At 37.1% G+C, this 18425-nt stretch overlaps 2 protein-coding genes across 6 annotated transcripts in view; both read right to left on the bottom strand.

Annotated features, from left to right (window-relative positions):
- The window catches only part of vps13a (vacuolar protein sorting 13 homolog A), a 37793-nt gene extending 25259 nt beyond the window's left edge, over positions 1 to 12534 (bottom strand). For 3 of the 5 annotated variants that reach the window (XM_067520748.1, XM_067520749.1, XM_067520747.1), the window contains exons 1-27: positions 12330 to 12532; positions 11467 to 11510; positions 11318 to 11360; positions 11146 to 11241; positions 10712 to 10813; positions 9908 to 10017; positions 9675 to 9734; positions 9507 to 9566; positions 8734 to 8814; positions 8255 to 8312; positions 7772 to 7899; positions 7488 to 7594; positions 7210 to 7381; positions 6465 to 6527; positions 5688 to 5817; positions 5407 to 5501; positions 5136 to 5278; positions 4507 to 4708; positions 4300 to 4414; positions 3052 to 3188; positions 2672 to 2804; positions 1709 to 1826; positions 1274 to 1418; positions 994 to 1102; positions 688 to 863; positions 207 to 363; positions 1 to 69 (exon numbers count right to left, since the gene is read on the bottom strand). The exon at positions 1 to 69 is cut by the window's left edge and continues 11 nt beyond it. In XM_067520748.1, the coding sequence (XP_067376849.1) occupies positions 1 to 69; positions 207 to 363; positions 688 to 863; positions 994 to 1102; positions 1274 to 1418; positions 1709 to 1826; positions 2672 to 2804; positions 3052 to 3188; positions 4300 to 4414; positions 4507 to 4708; positions 5136 to 5278; positions 5407 to 5501; positions 5688 to 5817; positions 6465 to 6527; positions 7210 to 7381; positions 7488 to 7594; positions 7772 to 7899; positions 8255 to 8312; positions 8734 to 8814; positions 9507 to 9566; positions 9675 to 9734; positions 9908 to 10017; positions 10712 to 10813; positions 11146 to 11241; positions 11318 to 11360; positions 11467 to 11510; positions 12330 to 12429 (2953 nt within the window). In that variant the 5' untranslated portion in view covers positions 12430 to 12532. Of the gene's footprint in view, positions 70 to 206; positions 364 to 687; positions 864 to 993; positions 1103 to 1273; positions 1419 to 1708; positions 1827 to 2671; positions 2805 to 3051; positions 3189 to 4299; positions 4415 to 4506; positions 4709 to 5135; positions 5279 to 5406; positions 5502 to 5687; positions 5818 to 6464; positions 6528 to 7209; positions 7382 to 7487; positions 7595 to 7771; positions 7900 to 8254; positions 8313 to 8733; positions 8815 to 9506; positions 9567 to 9674; positions 9735 to 9907; positions 10018 to 10711; positions 10814 to 11145; positions 11242 to 11317; positions 11361 to 11466; positions 11511 to 12329 lie in introns of all 5 variants that reach the window. The other 2 variants (XM_067520750.1, XM_067520751.1) reach the window with 2 other exon arrangements.
- Positions 12535 to 15020: 2486 nt separating this feature from the next.
- On the bottom strand, positions 15021 to 16839 carry LOC137136504 (C2 calcium-dependent domain-containing protein 4C). Its single transcript, XM_067521944.1, has one exon. It carries the CDS (start codon positions 16671 to 16673, stop codon positions 15348 to 15350), a length of 1326 nt encoding a protein of 441 aa, XP_067378045.1. The 5' UTR covers positions 16674 to 16839; the 3' UTR covers positions 15021 to 15347.
- Positions 16840 to 18425: the final 1586 nt, after the last annotated feature.

The following is an 18425-nucleotide window of genomic DNA, read 5'->3' on the forward strand; positions in this document are numbered from 1 at the left end:
CAAGGGTCAGCAGGTCAACTTCTGTGTTGTCTAGAGTGGTGATCAGCTGAACCTGCTTGTCTTCAGAATCTACACAAGGAGAAAATAAATTTAACGTGACAAATAAAAACTAAAGCCAATACTGACGTAACATTAATTCAAAAATGATCATCAGAATGTTTGTAATGATCAAACATTTCTTCTGTCTTCTGAAGTCTTCTACTGACCCATGTACTCAGGACACTTGAGGCAGATCTCTCGAAGGTATGTGTTTGATGTCATGTCAAAGGTGCGCAGTTTCAGCTCTGTGCCCAGACCTTCTATGTCCAAGTGGAGAACTGTGATCTCCTTATCCTCAGACAGGCGACATAACTGAACAGAAAACTAGACAAAGAAGAGACACAAAGAAAAGGTTCACAAGGAGCGACAAATAAGTGTATATAAGGAAGGAATACGTAACAAGAGGTGGTTTATGAATATATGTTATATAAAAATATATGTTTATTTAATCAAATGAAATTTGAGTTTGAATCAATATTTGAATTCAAAGAGCAAATACGTGTTACTAGATGTTTGAGCAACAAAGGCATTAAATCGATAAAACAAAACTATATCTAAAATTAGCCATTAAAAATGGCCTGAGGTGGAAACAACCTAATGGAAAATAAGTAGTAGTGTTTTTCTGCCAGTTTAATAAGATCTCTTTACCTCACTGATTTCAAACTGCATAATGAAGTCAGTCATGTTCTTCTGTGCGTCTTCCTTAACCAGACTTTTTATCTTGTGTAAATCTGCATAGCGCAGTGGCATCGGATTGTCTGGGAAGAATGGCCGATCACCAATAGGAGAGCTGGGAGCATCGTAGAACAGATCTTCCTCTGACCCTAAGTTTAAAAAACAAGGATAGACACAATGATCAATTATTCATACTGCAGGTCCACACAAAGTTTGTTAGGGGGTATTTGTTGCAGCTATGGGCGATGGGTATGGAGCAAGAAGGAGTCTGTATCTCACCCAAAGAGGTGATGCTGATGGTCTCGCATGACTCGAATATGACAGATGAACGCTGGTCAGCTAAGTTCAGTGGTCTTCTGGGAGTGAGCTGGGGCGTGAATGACTTTGGCTAAGGTGGAAAAAACACCATAACATAAACCACACACAAACAACTACAACAATTTATTCGTGACAGTGGTAAACAGTGGAAGAAACTGCAAAAACTATGTATTTTTCTCTATGAATATTGTTTAATAACTTTGTTGTTGTTCCTCTCGCCCCCTACTATTCCTGTAGTTACCTTTGTTGTGGAAGATGGAGCAGTGCTGTGTGCAGCAGACCTGCTCTTAGGCAGTGGGATACTTTGCACCAGGGCCAGAACACTTCGAAGTTTATCATCAGAAATACGAAGGGACAGCAGAGGAAGCTGTCCCGACATCTTATACCTGAAAAACATATGCAAAAATTGACACTATGATTTCTTATTTATATCTGACTGACAGAATTGACTAGATACAATAAAATTAGGAGGTCATTGTGTTTAATTAATTTTTAAAATACGATAATTACAATCGAAATAATTACGCTAACAAAAAAAAAAAAGACTTTGTGGAGTACTGATGTGTCATGCAATGCAGACAGAAAAGAAACTTTACATTTTCTTTGGAAAGAATTCTTTTTTCTGTGGGCCCCTGAATCTTTACCAGATATTTGGGAAAAATAACTACACACTCACTTTGCCATACGGGAGTCCGTCACGACCATCGCTCTGCTAAACACTACTGTTAGATCCACTGGCTCTAGGATGTGTAGCGGTGACCGTTTTTGCTTACGGGCCATTTTCCAGTCGCCATCTGTGAAATGCAGATAACATTTCACACACAACATCAAACACCTTAACTGTTGTATTGTTGGAGCAATGTATATGTATGATTAAATATTTTCCAAGCCATTGTCTTGACTAAAACATAAAACAGCCAATAGGGAAAGGCATTTTCTCAGAACAGTTTTCTCTGCATAAAGCCTATTTCACATATTTAACAATGCCAAAAGAAAATGACTCCAATGTCAGGAGACAATGACAAGAGAAATCAGTCTGAAACATTGCTGGAGTTGTGTTTCACACATGTAACATATAGCAGGAGATCACCTGAGTAAGAAACGCCCTCACGTGTGAAACTCTGCTCAATTTCATCGCGTACATAGGAGGCACAACTTGATAGAAAACTTAAGCTGTCGGAAACAGTGTTATGTTTACAATACATCAGAGCAGTGCATCCAATAAAAAAGGTTCTATTACTTGACTAAAATGCAGTCCAGTAATGCAGTAAAGTGCTTTACATTCTCCCGCCAATTCAGAACTGAGGAGCGCAAGCTAAAGCTCTGGATAAAGTCTTGAGCGTCCCACTTGGACATTTGCATTCACAAATGCACTACCTCCTTAGAAAGCCAGGACAATGGCCGAATTCTTGTGCATGACTGAAAGGGGCTTTGGACATTTGCGTTCTAACATATACCCCCTTAAGAACAAAATCTGGAGAATTCCAGGATTCCAGTGCATGTGTAAAAAAGGCTCAGGTGGTTATATTACTTTAAAAAATACCAACAATATCTACAAAGTTTGAGCATTTTAGCTTGCAATCAGTAGCAATAAAAATGTCAAAAATCTTTAAGAAATGAGAGGGTTCCGCTCTCCTACCTGGTCTGCTAAAAATGAACTGCAGGGTACTAAGTTGTATGTCAAAGCTGTCATATGCCCTCGACATGATGGCTTCAATGTTGCTTGAGGATGCAGACAGCTGAGGCAGATGTTTCTTGCTTTGACTTGACATCTGAAAATAAACAAATAAAAGCATTTATAAATTAAAAAGGTTTCTTTGTAACTATAAAACCTTAAAATAAAGGAAGCAACCTCACTAAAAACAAATCAGAAATGTCAGTTTGCCTTTTATTGTACTCTAGAGGAAAGAAGTAAGGAGGCAATCATATGACCATATGACCATTGTGACCATAAATTTACTTTATGGTCAAATGTTAGGCCAGTTTTATTTAGTTTGCATCATATTTTCAAAGTCTGACCTTGAAATGACCAAGATCTAGTAGCAGGATGTTCTGAGTGCCATCATAAAAGCCACAATGTGGAATGATGACATAGGAGGCCATCAGGTTCACTTTCAGGTCAAGAACTTTCTGTGTTTCAATCACATACATTAGACCTAAAAAACAAACACACAAAACAAATGTTATTATTAGCTGCAGCTACAACACCGCAATATAAAAACAACAGATTAGTGTTTTCATCATAATTTATGACCTAAGAAGATTTAATATATTCCTGATAAACAAATCTTGATATAGATAAACATGAATCGCTGTCAGAATTTCAGTATTTTGTGTTAAACATATTATCAGCATTATATAATATGCAAGATATTTATATTTATTTAAGATATACATGTCATTTCAGAAAGGAAAACAAATTAATTATCCTACTTATCCTAATTGACAATATAGAATGAAAAGCTAATTCTACCTTATTCTAACTGCATAGATGGGTCCTGATTTTAGTTGGTTGTAAAAGATGCAATTAAGTTATAGATGTGTTGATAAGTCTTTAAATTCCCATCCTTATATTGCCATTTCATGTACAGTATTTTCAAGGGCAGCACTGTGGTGATATGGTTAGCGCTACTACCTCACAGCTAGTAGGTCCCCAGTTAAAATCCCTGATCATCTGCGACCATTTTTTTGTGAAGTCTGCATGTTCACCCCATGCTTGTGTGGGTTTCCTGCGGATATTCTGGTTTCCTTGCGTAGTCCAAAGCCATGCATGTTATGTTAATTGGCTGTAACGAAATTGCTTGTATTTGGGAATGGGAATGGGAATAATTGTCTGTCTGTGTATGTCTCTCTGTCGGCTCTGAGACAGGCTAAGACTGGCAACCTTTTCAGGGTGTACTCTGCCTCTCGCCCATTGACAGCTGGCATAGGCTAAGCCCCCCCATGAACCTAGCGTTTAGACTTAATGGATGAATAGATGCATTATGTGCGACAGAGCCCTCCTAAACGCACCCAAATGTAAAGTGAATCAAATGAGATTGAAATGTCTGCAAACAATATTCTGAAAAAGAAAATAAAACAGCAACAACATAATTTAAGTACCTCAGGGGCAGACACACACACACGCTGTGTCTGTGCAAACAGAGAAATTACCAAGTGAAAACAAGGACTTAGGAATGTAAACATTAGCCTATTAGAAAGTTAAGATCAAGCTTGAAATCAACCCCTGACACACAGTACAAGTCTGTATGTGTAAGTGCAACTGACCAGTGGCTGTGCGATCTCTAAACTGTTCCAGTTTTATCAGAGTTGCATTGGTGAGTTCATCCAGCTGCAGGTCATCAGGGGGCATGAAGAATGCTGACATGCTGTTCACTGTTGACTGCACAGATGCACATACAAATACATTTGATATGTACCCTTCTGATGTTTATTGTTCATGTCCCTACATGCACACAGACCAATACCACTCACAGCATCATAGATGATTTCCAGGGGCTGTGACTCCACATAAAGCCGCTGGTTAGCACTTTCATCCAATGGATTAGTCTCAAACAGGATGTCAAGCAGTGGGGTCCCTGCCCCAGTGGCTGCTTTCTTTGATGAAAGAAGGGTTGGTGCAGGCCTGTTATCAGCCAGGCCAGTGACCTCAAACAAACTAAGATGGGCTGTGAGTCTGAAAAAAGAGAAAAGAAACAGAATATCAGTATCTTCCATACCAGGATCCAAGGGAGGAAATAACTGTAAGCAAAGAGGCACTGTGTTATCAGATATCAATCCTGCTGAACAAATTTAAGGATGGTTACAAAAAAGATACTTTACGGTACACAAACACAACAAAAACAAACTTCGCCTGCAGGTATTTGGCAATTTGTTAATACAGGTTATTTTATTAACTGAGTAAAATAAATAAAAACACAAACTATCATTTGATGGCTGTGGGAATTATTTTTGTTGTGCTTTTAGACTGAATGTTCTATAATGTTGAATGTTTTTAAATAAAAATATAGGAAGATCCTGTATTTGTACTAGAGGCCCGCTCTGTAAAAAACACCAGTACTAACTACTAAGACACACAAATAAAAAGCACAAATGTGACAAACTTGAGAGCTTGTGCTCCGGATCTCTGTGTAAGTTTGGACTTGAGTTCTCCCACAGTCAGCTTGATGATCTCATTTTTGTCATTCTTTTCTCTGATGGACACTGACAGCTTTTCCATGTGGAAATTGACTTTCATGTCCTCAAACTGCAACACAGTACATTGTCAGTCAGTATGAAAAGATTTTCATTTTGATTTTAGTACAATTGAAGTGTATTCATCATGATAACGGAGTGTCAGAGTGGGAAGTGTGGGGAAAGAGAATAATGACTAACGTTCTTTGGCAGGTTGGGATTAGCAGCAGTCTCACTGTATCCAATGGCAGTGTAGAGTTTGGCTTTTTCAGCAGAAGTTAAAAGCTCATCAAAACCTGAAAGAGACAAAAGGAATAGAAATAGAAAGCTAACACCTTTGATACAAATACATAGACACTCTATGTACAAAACATACTGAAGCCCTTTACTTTGGTCCTTTTAGCCATTTGTCCTTATTACAGTATATTATTTATACATTTTAATATTTTTCGATATGCTGATATGTATTTTGTAAATCCTACCCCCAGCCTTGGCCTCTTTTGTTAATGTAGCCTCTCCTCCCCAATTCCACATCCAGCTGAGCCAACCCTGAGTCTCCTCTTCCTCCATCTTTATCCCTGGACGGTAAATACGCAGCCCAGCCTTGCTTGCCTGGGGAAGTAAACACAATAGCAAAAGATTTCATCCCTGAAAATAAATTTCAAATGCAGCATCTGACATCGAGATTCAAAATCTAAAACCCATTCTAGTTTAGTTTGCCTCAGTAAAGAGACATAAACATTGCACATATCATGTATGTCATCTGAAATTAATCAAAACAAAATATCTCCTATGCCACACACATTTAACATTTCATTTAATCACTGTACTGAACATGCTGTAAAAGATAATGTAAGAACTCTAATCAGCAGTCCACCAAAAGGACACAAGTGAGACAGTGAATGTGACACATTAGCTAAATCCTCAACTACCAGATTAATGTGCTTGGTAACACTGTCTGCTCTGTGCTTAATCTTTTGTCACAAGTAGGAAAAGTTAGTCATATGTGAAACACAAGAGTGACAAAGCATAAGGACCCAATTGCTGAAATAGCATTCGGCTTCCAGTTTTAAGTTAAACAATATTAACTAGATTTCCTTTATGGTCACGGTTTTCATTTGGGTAATATAAGAATTTGAAGAACACTAACGACTAAGCAAAATTCATAACAAGTCTTTTTGTTTGATATAATTGATAGCATTGGTTATTATAAAATTAGTATACCAAGTACTGATGCACACTATAGGTGTCTTTTTTACCTCCACTTCAGCTTGTTGTCTGGCCAACGTGATGCTAAAAATATCCAACGTTTTCTCAGGTTCCTAGGAAATAAAGAAGAGAATTAATTAAAGCAGTTTCTTTGCTACTCCTTGCAGAAAAGTGTTTACTAAATTACGAAATTTTATTATGCACATCTGCAAAATATAACAGTGAAAATTATCTCGACTAAAATTCTCCAAAGTAGCTACAGATGTCACGTTTCTCTAATATACAACATCCATTTCCAATGCACTTCAATCAATCCCTTTATAAGACTGAGCACCAGATAAGCGGTTAAGTATTTATGACTAAGGAAAATGGATCACTAAAAGATATTGACAAACAATATCTTTGTAATCAACTACTTGCATGTTAAATGTCCTTTATATTTCCAATAGGTCATAAATTACGTTCACTGTAGTCAATTACGTATTTGTCAGCATATACCTGAGCAGATTCAACTTGCAGGCAGCAATGCGTTTTATTATATATTATGTATATTTTTTTTTCTTAAACAAAGGTTGGTCTAACTTACAAATCTTGTGTTTAATTAAATTCACGTCGTTTGGAATGACAGAAGATGTGAGAATATGGTATTGTGTTTAGCTAGCAACTTCCCTCTAAGGTACACCAAATGCAAGAACAAAAAGGTCACTCTCTTGCCCGACATGTTTTACATTCTAGCTCCATTGTCCTTCCTACCCCCTGACTTCCTCCGTTCAGTTCATTTCAGCCCCGTCCCACCTCTAGTTTTTTGAGCAGTTCCTCGGTTGGTTTCTTGCTGGTGATCTTTGTCTTATAAAGCTCTCTGTAGCATTTTACCATCCTCCGATGTCGTCTAATGTGTTGCCATGACCACATGTGGAGACGTGGCTTCACATCCACCTCAAGTACGGCTGTGATCGCGTACTTCCACCTGGGAATCCAGCATCCAACATTAAAGCATAGAGTCAACTTTGCAATATGGAATACCAGGTTGGTAATAGTACTCCTAAATTTAAACTGTAAAAGTGATATCTCACCATATGCTGGCATTTCTGTGAACTTTCCCCCCAGGTCTGTACTTCCGATATGGCAGGTTCCGGGACATCATATCCACTGAGCCCAGCAGTTCCAAAATACTAATGTACTGGAAAAAGGGAGTCAGCAATTAGGCAATGCTACAGAGTACTGGCAGCAATGCAGTTATTGTGAATAACTCCTTCTTTGACTTTGTTTCATCTACTGTTTTGTTTCCCTCTCCTTAAAAACAAAAAACGTAACACAGCTTTTACAGATCCTATATAAACAACTCACTCAAGCCTACCTGGGATCTATTGAGTTCAATGGCCACCTCACTAAGATTGACCATCAGGTCCACTTTAGGAGAGGAGAAGTCAACATCTGACCTGGGGTTCATCCGCAGTTTAGCATCCGCTGAGATTGGACGAAAAACTGTAAACCAGAAACAATAAATACATGTTAAAAAAAATTGTAAATCTAGCAATGATATTTTTATGAATGTTTTGGTTGTTTATAGTTTTAACCATAAATAAACTAACTTTACGTGATATGAAACATGTAAAAATGTTCATTAGCAAGGTTTGCCCATACATTTTATCAGACACTGAAGGATAAATGCATACCATAGCTTATTAAATACTAATACATATTCAATTTTTACAGTCTTTATTCATGCACATCAAGGTATATGCCTTCAGTGGGGTTCCATTAGGTGGTCTGGCAGTATTTGCAGTGAAGATAAAGAATGTAAATCATTACTCAACCATCATTACTAATCATCACTTACTAAAGTCATGGCTGACGGGAACAGAATTCTGTATTTTCATGCTGCTCTGGAGAAGTTGCTTTAAAAAAAAGGCACAAATGAAGGAAGATTACATTACATTATTGCTTAACATCTCTCTTTTTGGTATTGCTTAAAATCATACTAAGTAAAAGTAAAAGTAAAAGACCGCATTTACAGTAGACTTTTAGAGCCCCAGTGGAAAAAAATGAATGGTTAATAAATCTGCATTTACCTAAGAAGCATATGCAAAATCCTTTTCCCATATTGACTGCAAGAATCATAACAAAGGCTTAAAAGGGATTTGTGAAAAAGTTATTTTGTGGCTCTGTTTCTTTTAAACTTAAAAGAGAAGACTCGCTAAGATTGTTCTGTGTGCCCACAGTTATGTCTCAGTATATTTAGAATAAGACAGACAATGGCATGGCTAATGTCAGGCTGGTGGAGACATGGTACAACACACAAAGAAGGTGGTGATTTACCAAGGCTTCATTTGGACTGTGATTTGAGAAGAGTGTTGAGTTGACATTCCAATAGGCAAACAGACTGTCCAGTTGAACCAACTGAGAAGGAAACAAAAAGCAATTAGTAGTGCAGCTGCTGACATGATAACTAAACAGAAGTGACAGTGCACAGTGAATTATAAAGTTTGGATCAAGGCCCAAGGTTATGTTTCAGAAAAAATAAAAACAGGTTCTTAGAACAACTCCTGACAAACACATTCTCCAACTAGTTCAAACTGACAAAACATTAAGTGAAAGTACATTAGCTAAAGGGTAACTTCACGAATTTTCAACTTCCATGCCACGGCTTTAGTATAGTGTTTAAATGTACATTAACGCTTAATTACGTTCCCTTTGACTCGACTATATCAAAATATTTAAAAAGTATATAATATATCTTTCCCTATATTAAAATGCTTCTAGTTGAAAAACTCCTCCAGATGACATCACCCAGATGAATTTTTCATCATTAGGAGTTCAGATAATGTAATCTGGGGGACCCCTGGAAAAAGAGGTTGACTATAATTCCGTACTCCATACTGTAAGCAAAAAAACAACATTATCTGAAATGAAGGGGCATTTTCAGCTAGACGTAGACAGATATCTTGCTATAGGGATGTCAATGGGAAGTAAGATGGCTTTTATGTACATGTACTACCCTAACTACAATGTGTGTTGCACAAGATACTTTTTATACTTCTTATAACATATACAGGTATACACAACAAAAAGACATTTCAGGCATTTCTTACCTTGAAGAAAAGCCTGGAATTCTCATCCAAAAGACTAGGATTCCAGTTCTTATCAGCTGTCTTCAAAGTCACACAAAAAGTCCACAATTTTTAGCATACAGTATATAATTATGTTTTTGGACTGATTTCTGAATGTGATGTAGCACAAGGAATATTATAATAAATTACCTGAAGGCTGAGGTTTTTAAGTGACACTCCAAATGATAAAGGACAGTTTGGATTGGTGACCTGTGGAAATAAATGGGAGCAATAAGAGGCATAATACTCTTATAAGGACTGTACATACTCATTCATAATTCATGTTACTGCTTACTGTACTGTACAAACACAAATTAAGACTTAATTTGAATATGAGTGGGTATAGGTAGACACATTACTATGGTTACTAGTTGAATACTCACATCATCTTCATAGCGTACATGGATGTTGGAGATCTTGACCTGCAGGTTTTTGATAACCTGAGTGACAAGTTTTTCCACAAAGGTATCCTGCTTCTCTAGCTTAGGGTTCTCTGTTAAAAACAAATTCAGTGAATACATCTGTAATACCAGACTGGAACCTGCAACTTTCCTATAGCTAAAGGTTTAAAAACAAAAACTTTAACTGTTGTGCCTTGATAACAAACAAACATCTAAAGGGACACTCTATATACATTGCATTTATTATCATTCACATACAGCATACGGAATGTTAATGTATGCTGAAATTTCATGTTAAATGCGAAACATCATCATACCATAAGTTGATATCTTTTACTTGCAGTTTAGATTGTTGTTTTTCTAGTGCAACTGGTTTATATGATATGATATATTCCACCAAAGCTCCTCCACGTTTTGTCACAAACAAAAACAATGTACAATTTCTAGTAAAATGTAATGAAATTGGTGATCACAGCGTTTGAAAGATATGTTGGCAAGTTCTAACGCTACTGCTTCATAACCTAGATATAGGCTCACAATCAGATAAACTATGGCCATTACACATACCACACCTGCACACTTTGTTGCATCTGCAGACATCCATGCTTAACCAAAATTTTAGTCTTTGCTACTACTTTTCTGGCTATCTAACTCAGCCTTAATAGTGCTAGTTGCTGCTATTGCTTAATTGCTGGCAAAAACGGCTAACTTTATGAGGTTGCACACAAATACATAAAGGTACACCCGTTTATTAAAAATAAATAAAAATCAAAGCTGAAACCTAACCTTGCTCAGCGGCCTTTAGCTTTGTCTCCTCTATGCGCTGGAGATCTCTCTGACGAGCCTCCTGTAGCTGCTTCTCTTCTTTTTCTGCATCATACTTTATACCTGGAAAGATGATCAATTAAAATCATTATTTGTCTGCATGTCCATGTAAACAATGAAATATGTAGAAGGTAACATTTGAGTTTCCTGTTTGTCATAACATGTACTTTAGAATCATGAATAAGTAAGAGATTTCCTGTGGTTGACTTTTGTGCTACATATCAATAAATCACAAAAATCTATTTAATGTGTTTTTCAATTTCTAAACTGTAAACATGCAAGTGGGTAATATCCTCCAAGCACTATATGTGCCTACTTAAATGGTGGGAATGGAGAGGATATGCTTTACTTAAATCTTTCATTATTTTGTGTAATTTCCTGGAAGATTTTCTTACTTGCTGTAGGGACTATTAGCAGATAGACACCATCCAGTGTAGCCTCCACTGACTGGGTGTATAGGTTTTTCCATGGAATTCTTAGCTGCAGTCGCCCTATAACAGAAAACAAAGTGAGAATCTTTTCTTCAGTTTTTAAGGAAAAAGGGGCAGATGTAAAAGACACTCTCACCTATATGACCCGCTCTCACTTTAAAAGGAATGTCAAGTTGACTCTGAAAAAAAAATAAATATAAAATTAATTTAATACATATCCAGTATGAATGTCAGAATGTAATGCCAGACTAACATTGTTTACTTACACATTTATTGGCAACTTACTAAGGCATTTTCCTTTATTTCAAGATTTTTTAGAACAGCGTCACCTGTGGTGAGAAGAATACTTTTGTTTACTAATTGTTACTATGTTACTATGATTAATATGGTCTCTGAGGCTCATGGAAACACAGCCTAGTCTAAAGAAGAGAGCTTTGGCCCTTATTCACTTAATGCAACACAAGCAGTGAAACACATTTATTACTAAAGCTACTTATGACACTCACATTGTTATTACAAGCAAAGCAAATATACTGATCAGCTTTTATGTATTTCACCATTTAAATATGAATTGTGTAAAGCGCAAAATCGGATCTCTTCACAAAGAAAACGGACACTAAGCTGTGATAATACAGGTTACGTAAATAAATTCACCTCCTATTTTAGCTAACGTGAAGTTAGTTTTGTTTTGCAAATGTCCTCATGTTCAACAGTAGCTCTGAAACCTCTCTTCTAATCACCCCACTTGGTGTAGAGTCCTGTGAGAATCTATCTTTTTTTGGTAAAAGTACACAGTAAGAGAGAAAGTGACGAGTAATAACCTGACTACAGGTTACAGGGTGTGACACCGAGTTTCTGTGAAACTCGCATTGGTGCACTCCGCAAACAAGCTTGCAGTAGCAAATTAGGTAACGTTAGCCAGTATACGGTAACTTTGGCAGCCAGAAGTTAACTATTCTTGCTAATATATTCATATATTTGGCTGCACTGTGCTACTCACACTGGAAAGCTACACTATATATTGGGACAGATAGTTAAGCCGACAATGACAGGTCTCTCACACGCCTGATAGCTAGCTTCTGTTAGCATTAGCTGGTTAGCTGGGCTAGTAACTAGTCCACTACAATGACAAACACAAGTTCAGTTACCTCCCCATATGCCGAGGTTTAGCTGTGAGCTGTCAAGGTTGACAACGTAGTCCCCTAAAAACCGGTTGAGGACATCTACCACCACGCTTTCGAAAACCATTTTGGCGTTTCTTTCATCTATCTGTCAGCATGTTTACTTTCTGAGGAGTCGCTTGTATGAACGTCAGATGAGGACGTCCCGTGGTAGGCGGTGCTTTACGGCCGGAACGTGAAGTGACCTCCCGCTGCGGTAGAAGAGGAAAGCTGCAGTTTAGTAAAGTGACGTTAGGAAGCTTTGACGCCTTCACTTTATTTGTGCCGAAAAAAGACTGAAAGTATGACGTCTGGTCAAAAAATGAAAGCACTCTTAAAGAGTGGGACTGAAGCATTACAACACCTCGCTAAAGCTGTGCATAATTAAATTTGAGAAGCTACTCTGCTGACACCGATGACGTTTGATGCTTCCGACGTCATCGGCCACGTTATTGTTTTTTTTTTTTAATTTCATAAAGGCACCGTTAAAAACAGTGTCTTAGAAGTGAAACAAGCTTTGGAATCTTGGTATTTTTACTGTAATGTTAAGTATCAGATACGTGCATACATACATACATACAATCATCATACAAAGATTACTAATGGATAAATGAAGCCATATATAATTTGGCGTTTTGTTTATTTGTGCGGAAAAAAAAACTTGGGATTTAAATAAAAAAGCAGAGCGACATCTGGTGGCTTATTGGAGCAGCCCTAAAACTAAAACAGCCAAGATCAAGTCAAGACAAGTTTTATTGTCAGCTCTTCCACATGTATAGTACATACATACAGGGAACTGAAATTGTGTTTCTCTCGGATCCATGGTGCGTACAAATAATACTAACAGTGGAGCCTAAAATCGAGATCAAATATAAATATAAAAATATAAAATAGGACTATACAATAAGGGCATTGAAGAGTAATACTAATAAAAATAAAGTAAAATAAAGTAAATAAGCAGCGCAGGCAGATGGAGAGCGGCAAGTGACAGAGGGCTCAAGAGCAGTTCTTTTATCGATGTCACTCTTTAGGAAATACAATTAAGAAAAAAGAGGATAGACTTTACTTAAATCTTTCAATAGGGATAATCTGCCTGCTAAAACAATTCAATTGTGACAAAATATATATAATCATTTCAATGTATATTTTAACCAAATGTTATCTATTTATATTACAGTTTTTCTCGTTTTCTAAGATGTGTTTTAAATAACCAGGATCCATTAATCTTCATCATTACCTCATTAGCACAGTAGAAATCCTGCTCTTGCAGATGTGTTAACATGTTTGCAGCAGTTTCCCACTTTCTTTCCCACTTTTTTAAAAACAGTTAACAGACATGCAAAATAATTATTCTCTAATGTATATGTGTGCAACCTCCTATGCAAATTTCTTCAAGAGATAACAAACCCTGTTGCTCTCTACTCCTGCAGTTTTTTTCAGATGTCGTGTTGGATTACTGTAAAAAGAAATTTCCTAGAAAAGTTTTTAGGTTCGTTCTTGTGTGCAGGTTTTCCTGAATCCAAATGTTGACATACCCTACAAGTCCTATCTTCATTTGAAAAATAAAAGTCAAAAAATATGTTTGCTTTGTGGCAGTGATAAATTAAAAAATAAACATACAGACACGCACACACACACACACACACACACACACACACACACAAACACATAGATATATAGATATATAGATAAACAGATAGATACATATAGATATCTATAACTATCTATATGTTTATCTATAAGTACATAGATATAGATCTTCTACAGTTAGTCATCCATCACTCAATCTATAGTCACCAAAACTTTAGCCTCCCTTCATTTTAATTATTATAGTTAATATACAAATAGGCCTATGGTCCTTACTTATGATCATATGCAGGACATTACTAGAAATTTAATGCCAAACTGTTGAAAACAGCACAACATTTAGTATTCAGAAACACCAGAACCACCATCTCCTTTACACTACTTTAACTGACAAGATCCAACACAGTGAGTCATAGTATATACAATCTCTGCCTTTATTTCAAAAAACCATTGACACGTGGGATACTTCATTTATATTGGTAATTAAAACAAATATTATATTGAGCCAATTTGCAAAAAAGAGAAGGCTAATAATCTGAAAAAAGAAATGTTTTAAAATCTTTTATAATGTTTTCATGTAGAGAAATTAGTAACTTTAGGTTCATTTCCTAAAAGCATAAACTGGTATGTACTGTAAAAAAAAAAAAATTAATAACACTTTAAATCACTAGCCTACTTATAAAGTGCAAAGAAAGAAAGAAAAAACATTAAAATAAGTAAGACAAAGATTTTTAACTGGCAAGAAAAGCTATGAGGAAAAAACAAAGAGACTATAGGAGCGATGGCAACGCAGCAGTCCTAGACCCGTTCAGACAAACTTGAATGCAGTAAGCAGTTAGAATTATAACACTACATAGTAAATCATAGTTACAAAATTTACTACACAATTACAGATTAATTTGTATTAAAAGGCATTGCAGGGTACGAAAAAAGGTCTGACTTGATCATGCACAACTTTTTATTATTATTTTATTATTAATTATATAGTACAATAAACTAAACTTGTCAAAAAATCTCAAAAAAGTCCATATTTGATTATCTCAACATTTACTTTGATTTACAGTGCATCAAACACATTTTGTGACATCGCTTTGTTAGCCACCAGTTAACCAATTTGCACATGCAAAGAACAACAGTAGCACTTATGTTTTTTTTCTGAGTGGTTTCTGGCCATTTACTCCCTTATTAAGTATATTTCTTTTCCACTAACTTTCCACTATTTAGGCTAGTTATTAGCTAAATGTTCCACAATGGCACCAACCTGTTTTTATCTCTTAGTAATGCCACTACTAAACATTTCATTACATAATTTTAAATGCAGTAGCAGCACCTGCAGAACATTATTTGTTGTAAATTATGGTGGTATGGTGGTTTTAATACTTTGAAAGAAAAGGGAAGGAGGGAAAGGAAAGAAAATGTCTATTCTTTTACCTGCTTACTTAGAAGGAGTAACTGAGACAGTGGTTTGGTAATCACTCCAATCCCTGCTCCCCTCCTCAGTGATCCAGCTGCAGACTTATCCACAACTTTTACTTTTAGCTGCATTTCCAGCAGATCTTTACTTCTGAGTTCTGTGAAAAAGAAATCTTCATTAAACACAAGGCTGTGGCAATTCCTGATGGTGGCGCTCCACTGCTGCTGCAGCTTCCCTGGTGTCAGGCAGAGATTCACTGCACTGTTCAGGGTTTGTCGCTCGGTGTCATCTTGTAAGCCTTCGACAGACACCACATGAACTCTTACTGTGTAAAGGTAAGAGGATGTGTTGTAAGGGAGGGTTGTGTGCTCTGCAGAGAGACGGACTTTACCACGGCCCTTCAAGGGGAGGACATGCTCATGCTGACGTCTCCTCTGGCACTGCAGAACATCCAGTGGGAAAGAGACAGGTGCTGATAGCATGAGTAAGTTACCTTCGAAGTTTGGAGGGCTACTTGCAGAGGTTGTTAAACTTAACCCTCCCCTCCTCCATCTCCCTCTGGTCTCCCTGGTGTCCAATAACGAAGGACAGGATGTTGCTCCTTTAAGACGGCCTTTGGCTGATAGGATGCAGAGGGAGGATCTGGAACTGTTAGGGGAACTGAGAGTAGAGGAGTCACTGGACAAAGGTGGTTCGCTCTCCGGGCTTCCCATCGCCAACAGACTCTTGCATGAAAATGGAGGGAGAAACTCAGATAAATATTTCTTGCCCATGTTAGTCTTCTTTGCCAGGTTGGGGGCTGCATTAGAAGAGCTTCTATCAAATATGTAAAGTGGACGATTTGAGTGGAACAAAGACTCTTTCCTTCGAGTGTTGGGGCTCTCATAAATCCCAGACAGGCCATACACCTCTGCAGAGAATGGCAAAGGTTTCTTTGAAGCTTGCCAAGACACTGATGCATCACCCTTCTTTATTGTGACATCTTTCCTCTTTAAATGGGTGCTGTCTGAATTAGTGCTGCTCTTGCGTATCTGGTTCTGACCGTGTAAGAAGGATGGGGTTGTGTCACGTTCAAGCAGAGGGCTTCTCTTGCAGAGCCGTGGGGGCAGGCAGAACTCTGGGATCTTGTCTGGGGTGATTATGTTGTTGTGTAGATTGTGAGAAAGACTGGTCTTGGAAGAATGAGACATATCCTCTTCAGCCTTCCCTATGTAACGACCTAGCTCTAGAGGAATGCTTTCCATGTTTTCTTTGATCTTCCCAAGAAGCCACATTGGTGCTTTCTGTTGATTTGACACAATGTCTTCCCTTTGAATCCAAGAGTAAAACATATTTAGGCAAATTAAACAAATAAAGCCTGAAAATTAACATTTTTCATAAGCACAATAGTAGGCATTTTTCCAAATGATGAAATTACATATATTTTCCTCTCACCTGTGAGGTCCTGATGTGTCACTTTCTGAAGCGAGGACTGGGTGTGTGTGAGAGATGGACAAACTGGGGACAAATTTTAAAGGTGGGCGTGAGGCTCTGCATCAGTCATCTCCCTGAACCAGTGCAACCAGCTCTGTGTGTATACTTACATAAGCATAGAAGGAGCACACGTAACAGACAGTGTATCGAGTAACTCAGTGTCTGTCGGAGACTGCGTGGCTAATTAGAGTAATGTGCATCCTTTTGCTTTAGTTGTGCTGTTGTGTAGTTGTGTGTGATGTTCGTTCTTTTAACAAGCTTAGACAATTCACTACAGCACTGAAATGCGCCATTCTATTGCACTGTAAAGAAGGTAAGCAAGTAATCACAAGTAGTAGTATTTCCAAATAAACAAAAAAGAGTACACATTTGAATTTATATATATATATATATATATATATATATGTATAAATACATATATATGAAATGTTTTCTTTAATACTACATACACTTCGTATCAGATGCACTGTAAAGTATATCTAGAGTAGAAAATAAAGTATAGAACAAAAATTACATTCATGCACAAAACAAAACATCAAAGTGTGTGTTCGTGTGGTCATAATGACGTAAGTATAATCTGCTTTTCAGACAGATGACCTCTTGTTCAAAGGTAATTCAAAGACAGGATCACCCCAGGCAAACAGACAGCATCCATCACCTCAAAGATCCGCTGACCTTTAAATTGTTGTTGGTCCAGACACACACCAGATGTGGTGGGCAGCTCAGAGTGTCAGAGTATATTTTTTGTTACCTCAATCCAATTCAACAAACTGATCTTTTAACATGTTTTATGTTCAATAAGCAAATTAAGAAAACATTTGTTAGTTTTGATTCTTGAAAGAAAAACATAAACTCATATTAGACCAATATTCATAGTTTACAAATAGGAAAATAAACAAATGTACTAGTACATGCAGAATCAGGCCAGGTGGAAAACAAAGCTTTACAGAACCTGCTTGGATGAGTAGTGAAACATGTTTAACCAAGAAGAAAGAAATTCAAGTTGACATGATTCAGTCCTTGGATAACCAAACGTGGTTTATTGAGAATGTTCAGAGACATGGATCACAAGGTGTTTTGGTTGTGATCACAGGGCTAAAACTGTAGCACACAGCAAGACTTTGTCATTTTTACTCTTGTAGGAATGTATTCGTCAAAACTTTTTCCTTTGAAAATTCTTTATCAGTAAACTCTCTGTCATGATAGAATTTTCATCTTCTTGGTTAATGTCCACATTTTAAATGGGATGGTATGAGCTTTCTACAGCACCTCCCGTTACCAAACACTGGCAACTGGAAGGCCCAGTGAACAATTGTGAATTCTCCAGCCACAAGAGGGCGTTCATGGATTAGATTTACTGGTAAACAATTTTAAACGTCCTTATGTTTAATAAATGTAAATCAGATGTACAGGGGCAAGAAAAATGAAAGCGAACTCTTCAGAATTACCTGCATTTGTTTTTCAGTGTGTCTTATTATGTGTTCACTCACAGTGTAGGATGATTGATTGAAACCTCACTGGAAATGTCTTGAGGTGTAGAATTAGAAATACTCTGTCTCTGCTTAATTGAAACACTATAAAAATAAAATAAAAATACTGTTCACAACAGG

The sequence above is a fragment of the Channa argus genome, chromosome 11 (assembly GCF_033026475.1).
Source record: "Channa argus isolate prfri chromosome 11, Channa argus male v1.0, whole genome shotgun sequence".
In the NCBI taxonomy this organism is placed as follows: Eukaryota; Metazoa; Chordata; class Actinopteri; order Anabantiformes; family Channidae; genus Channa; species Channa argus.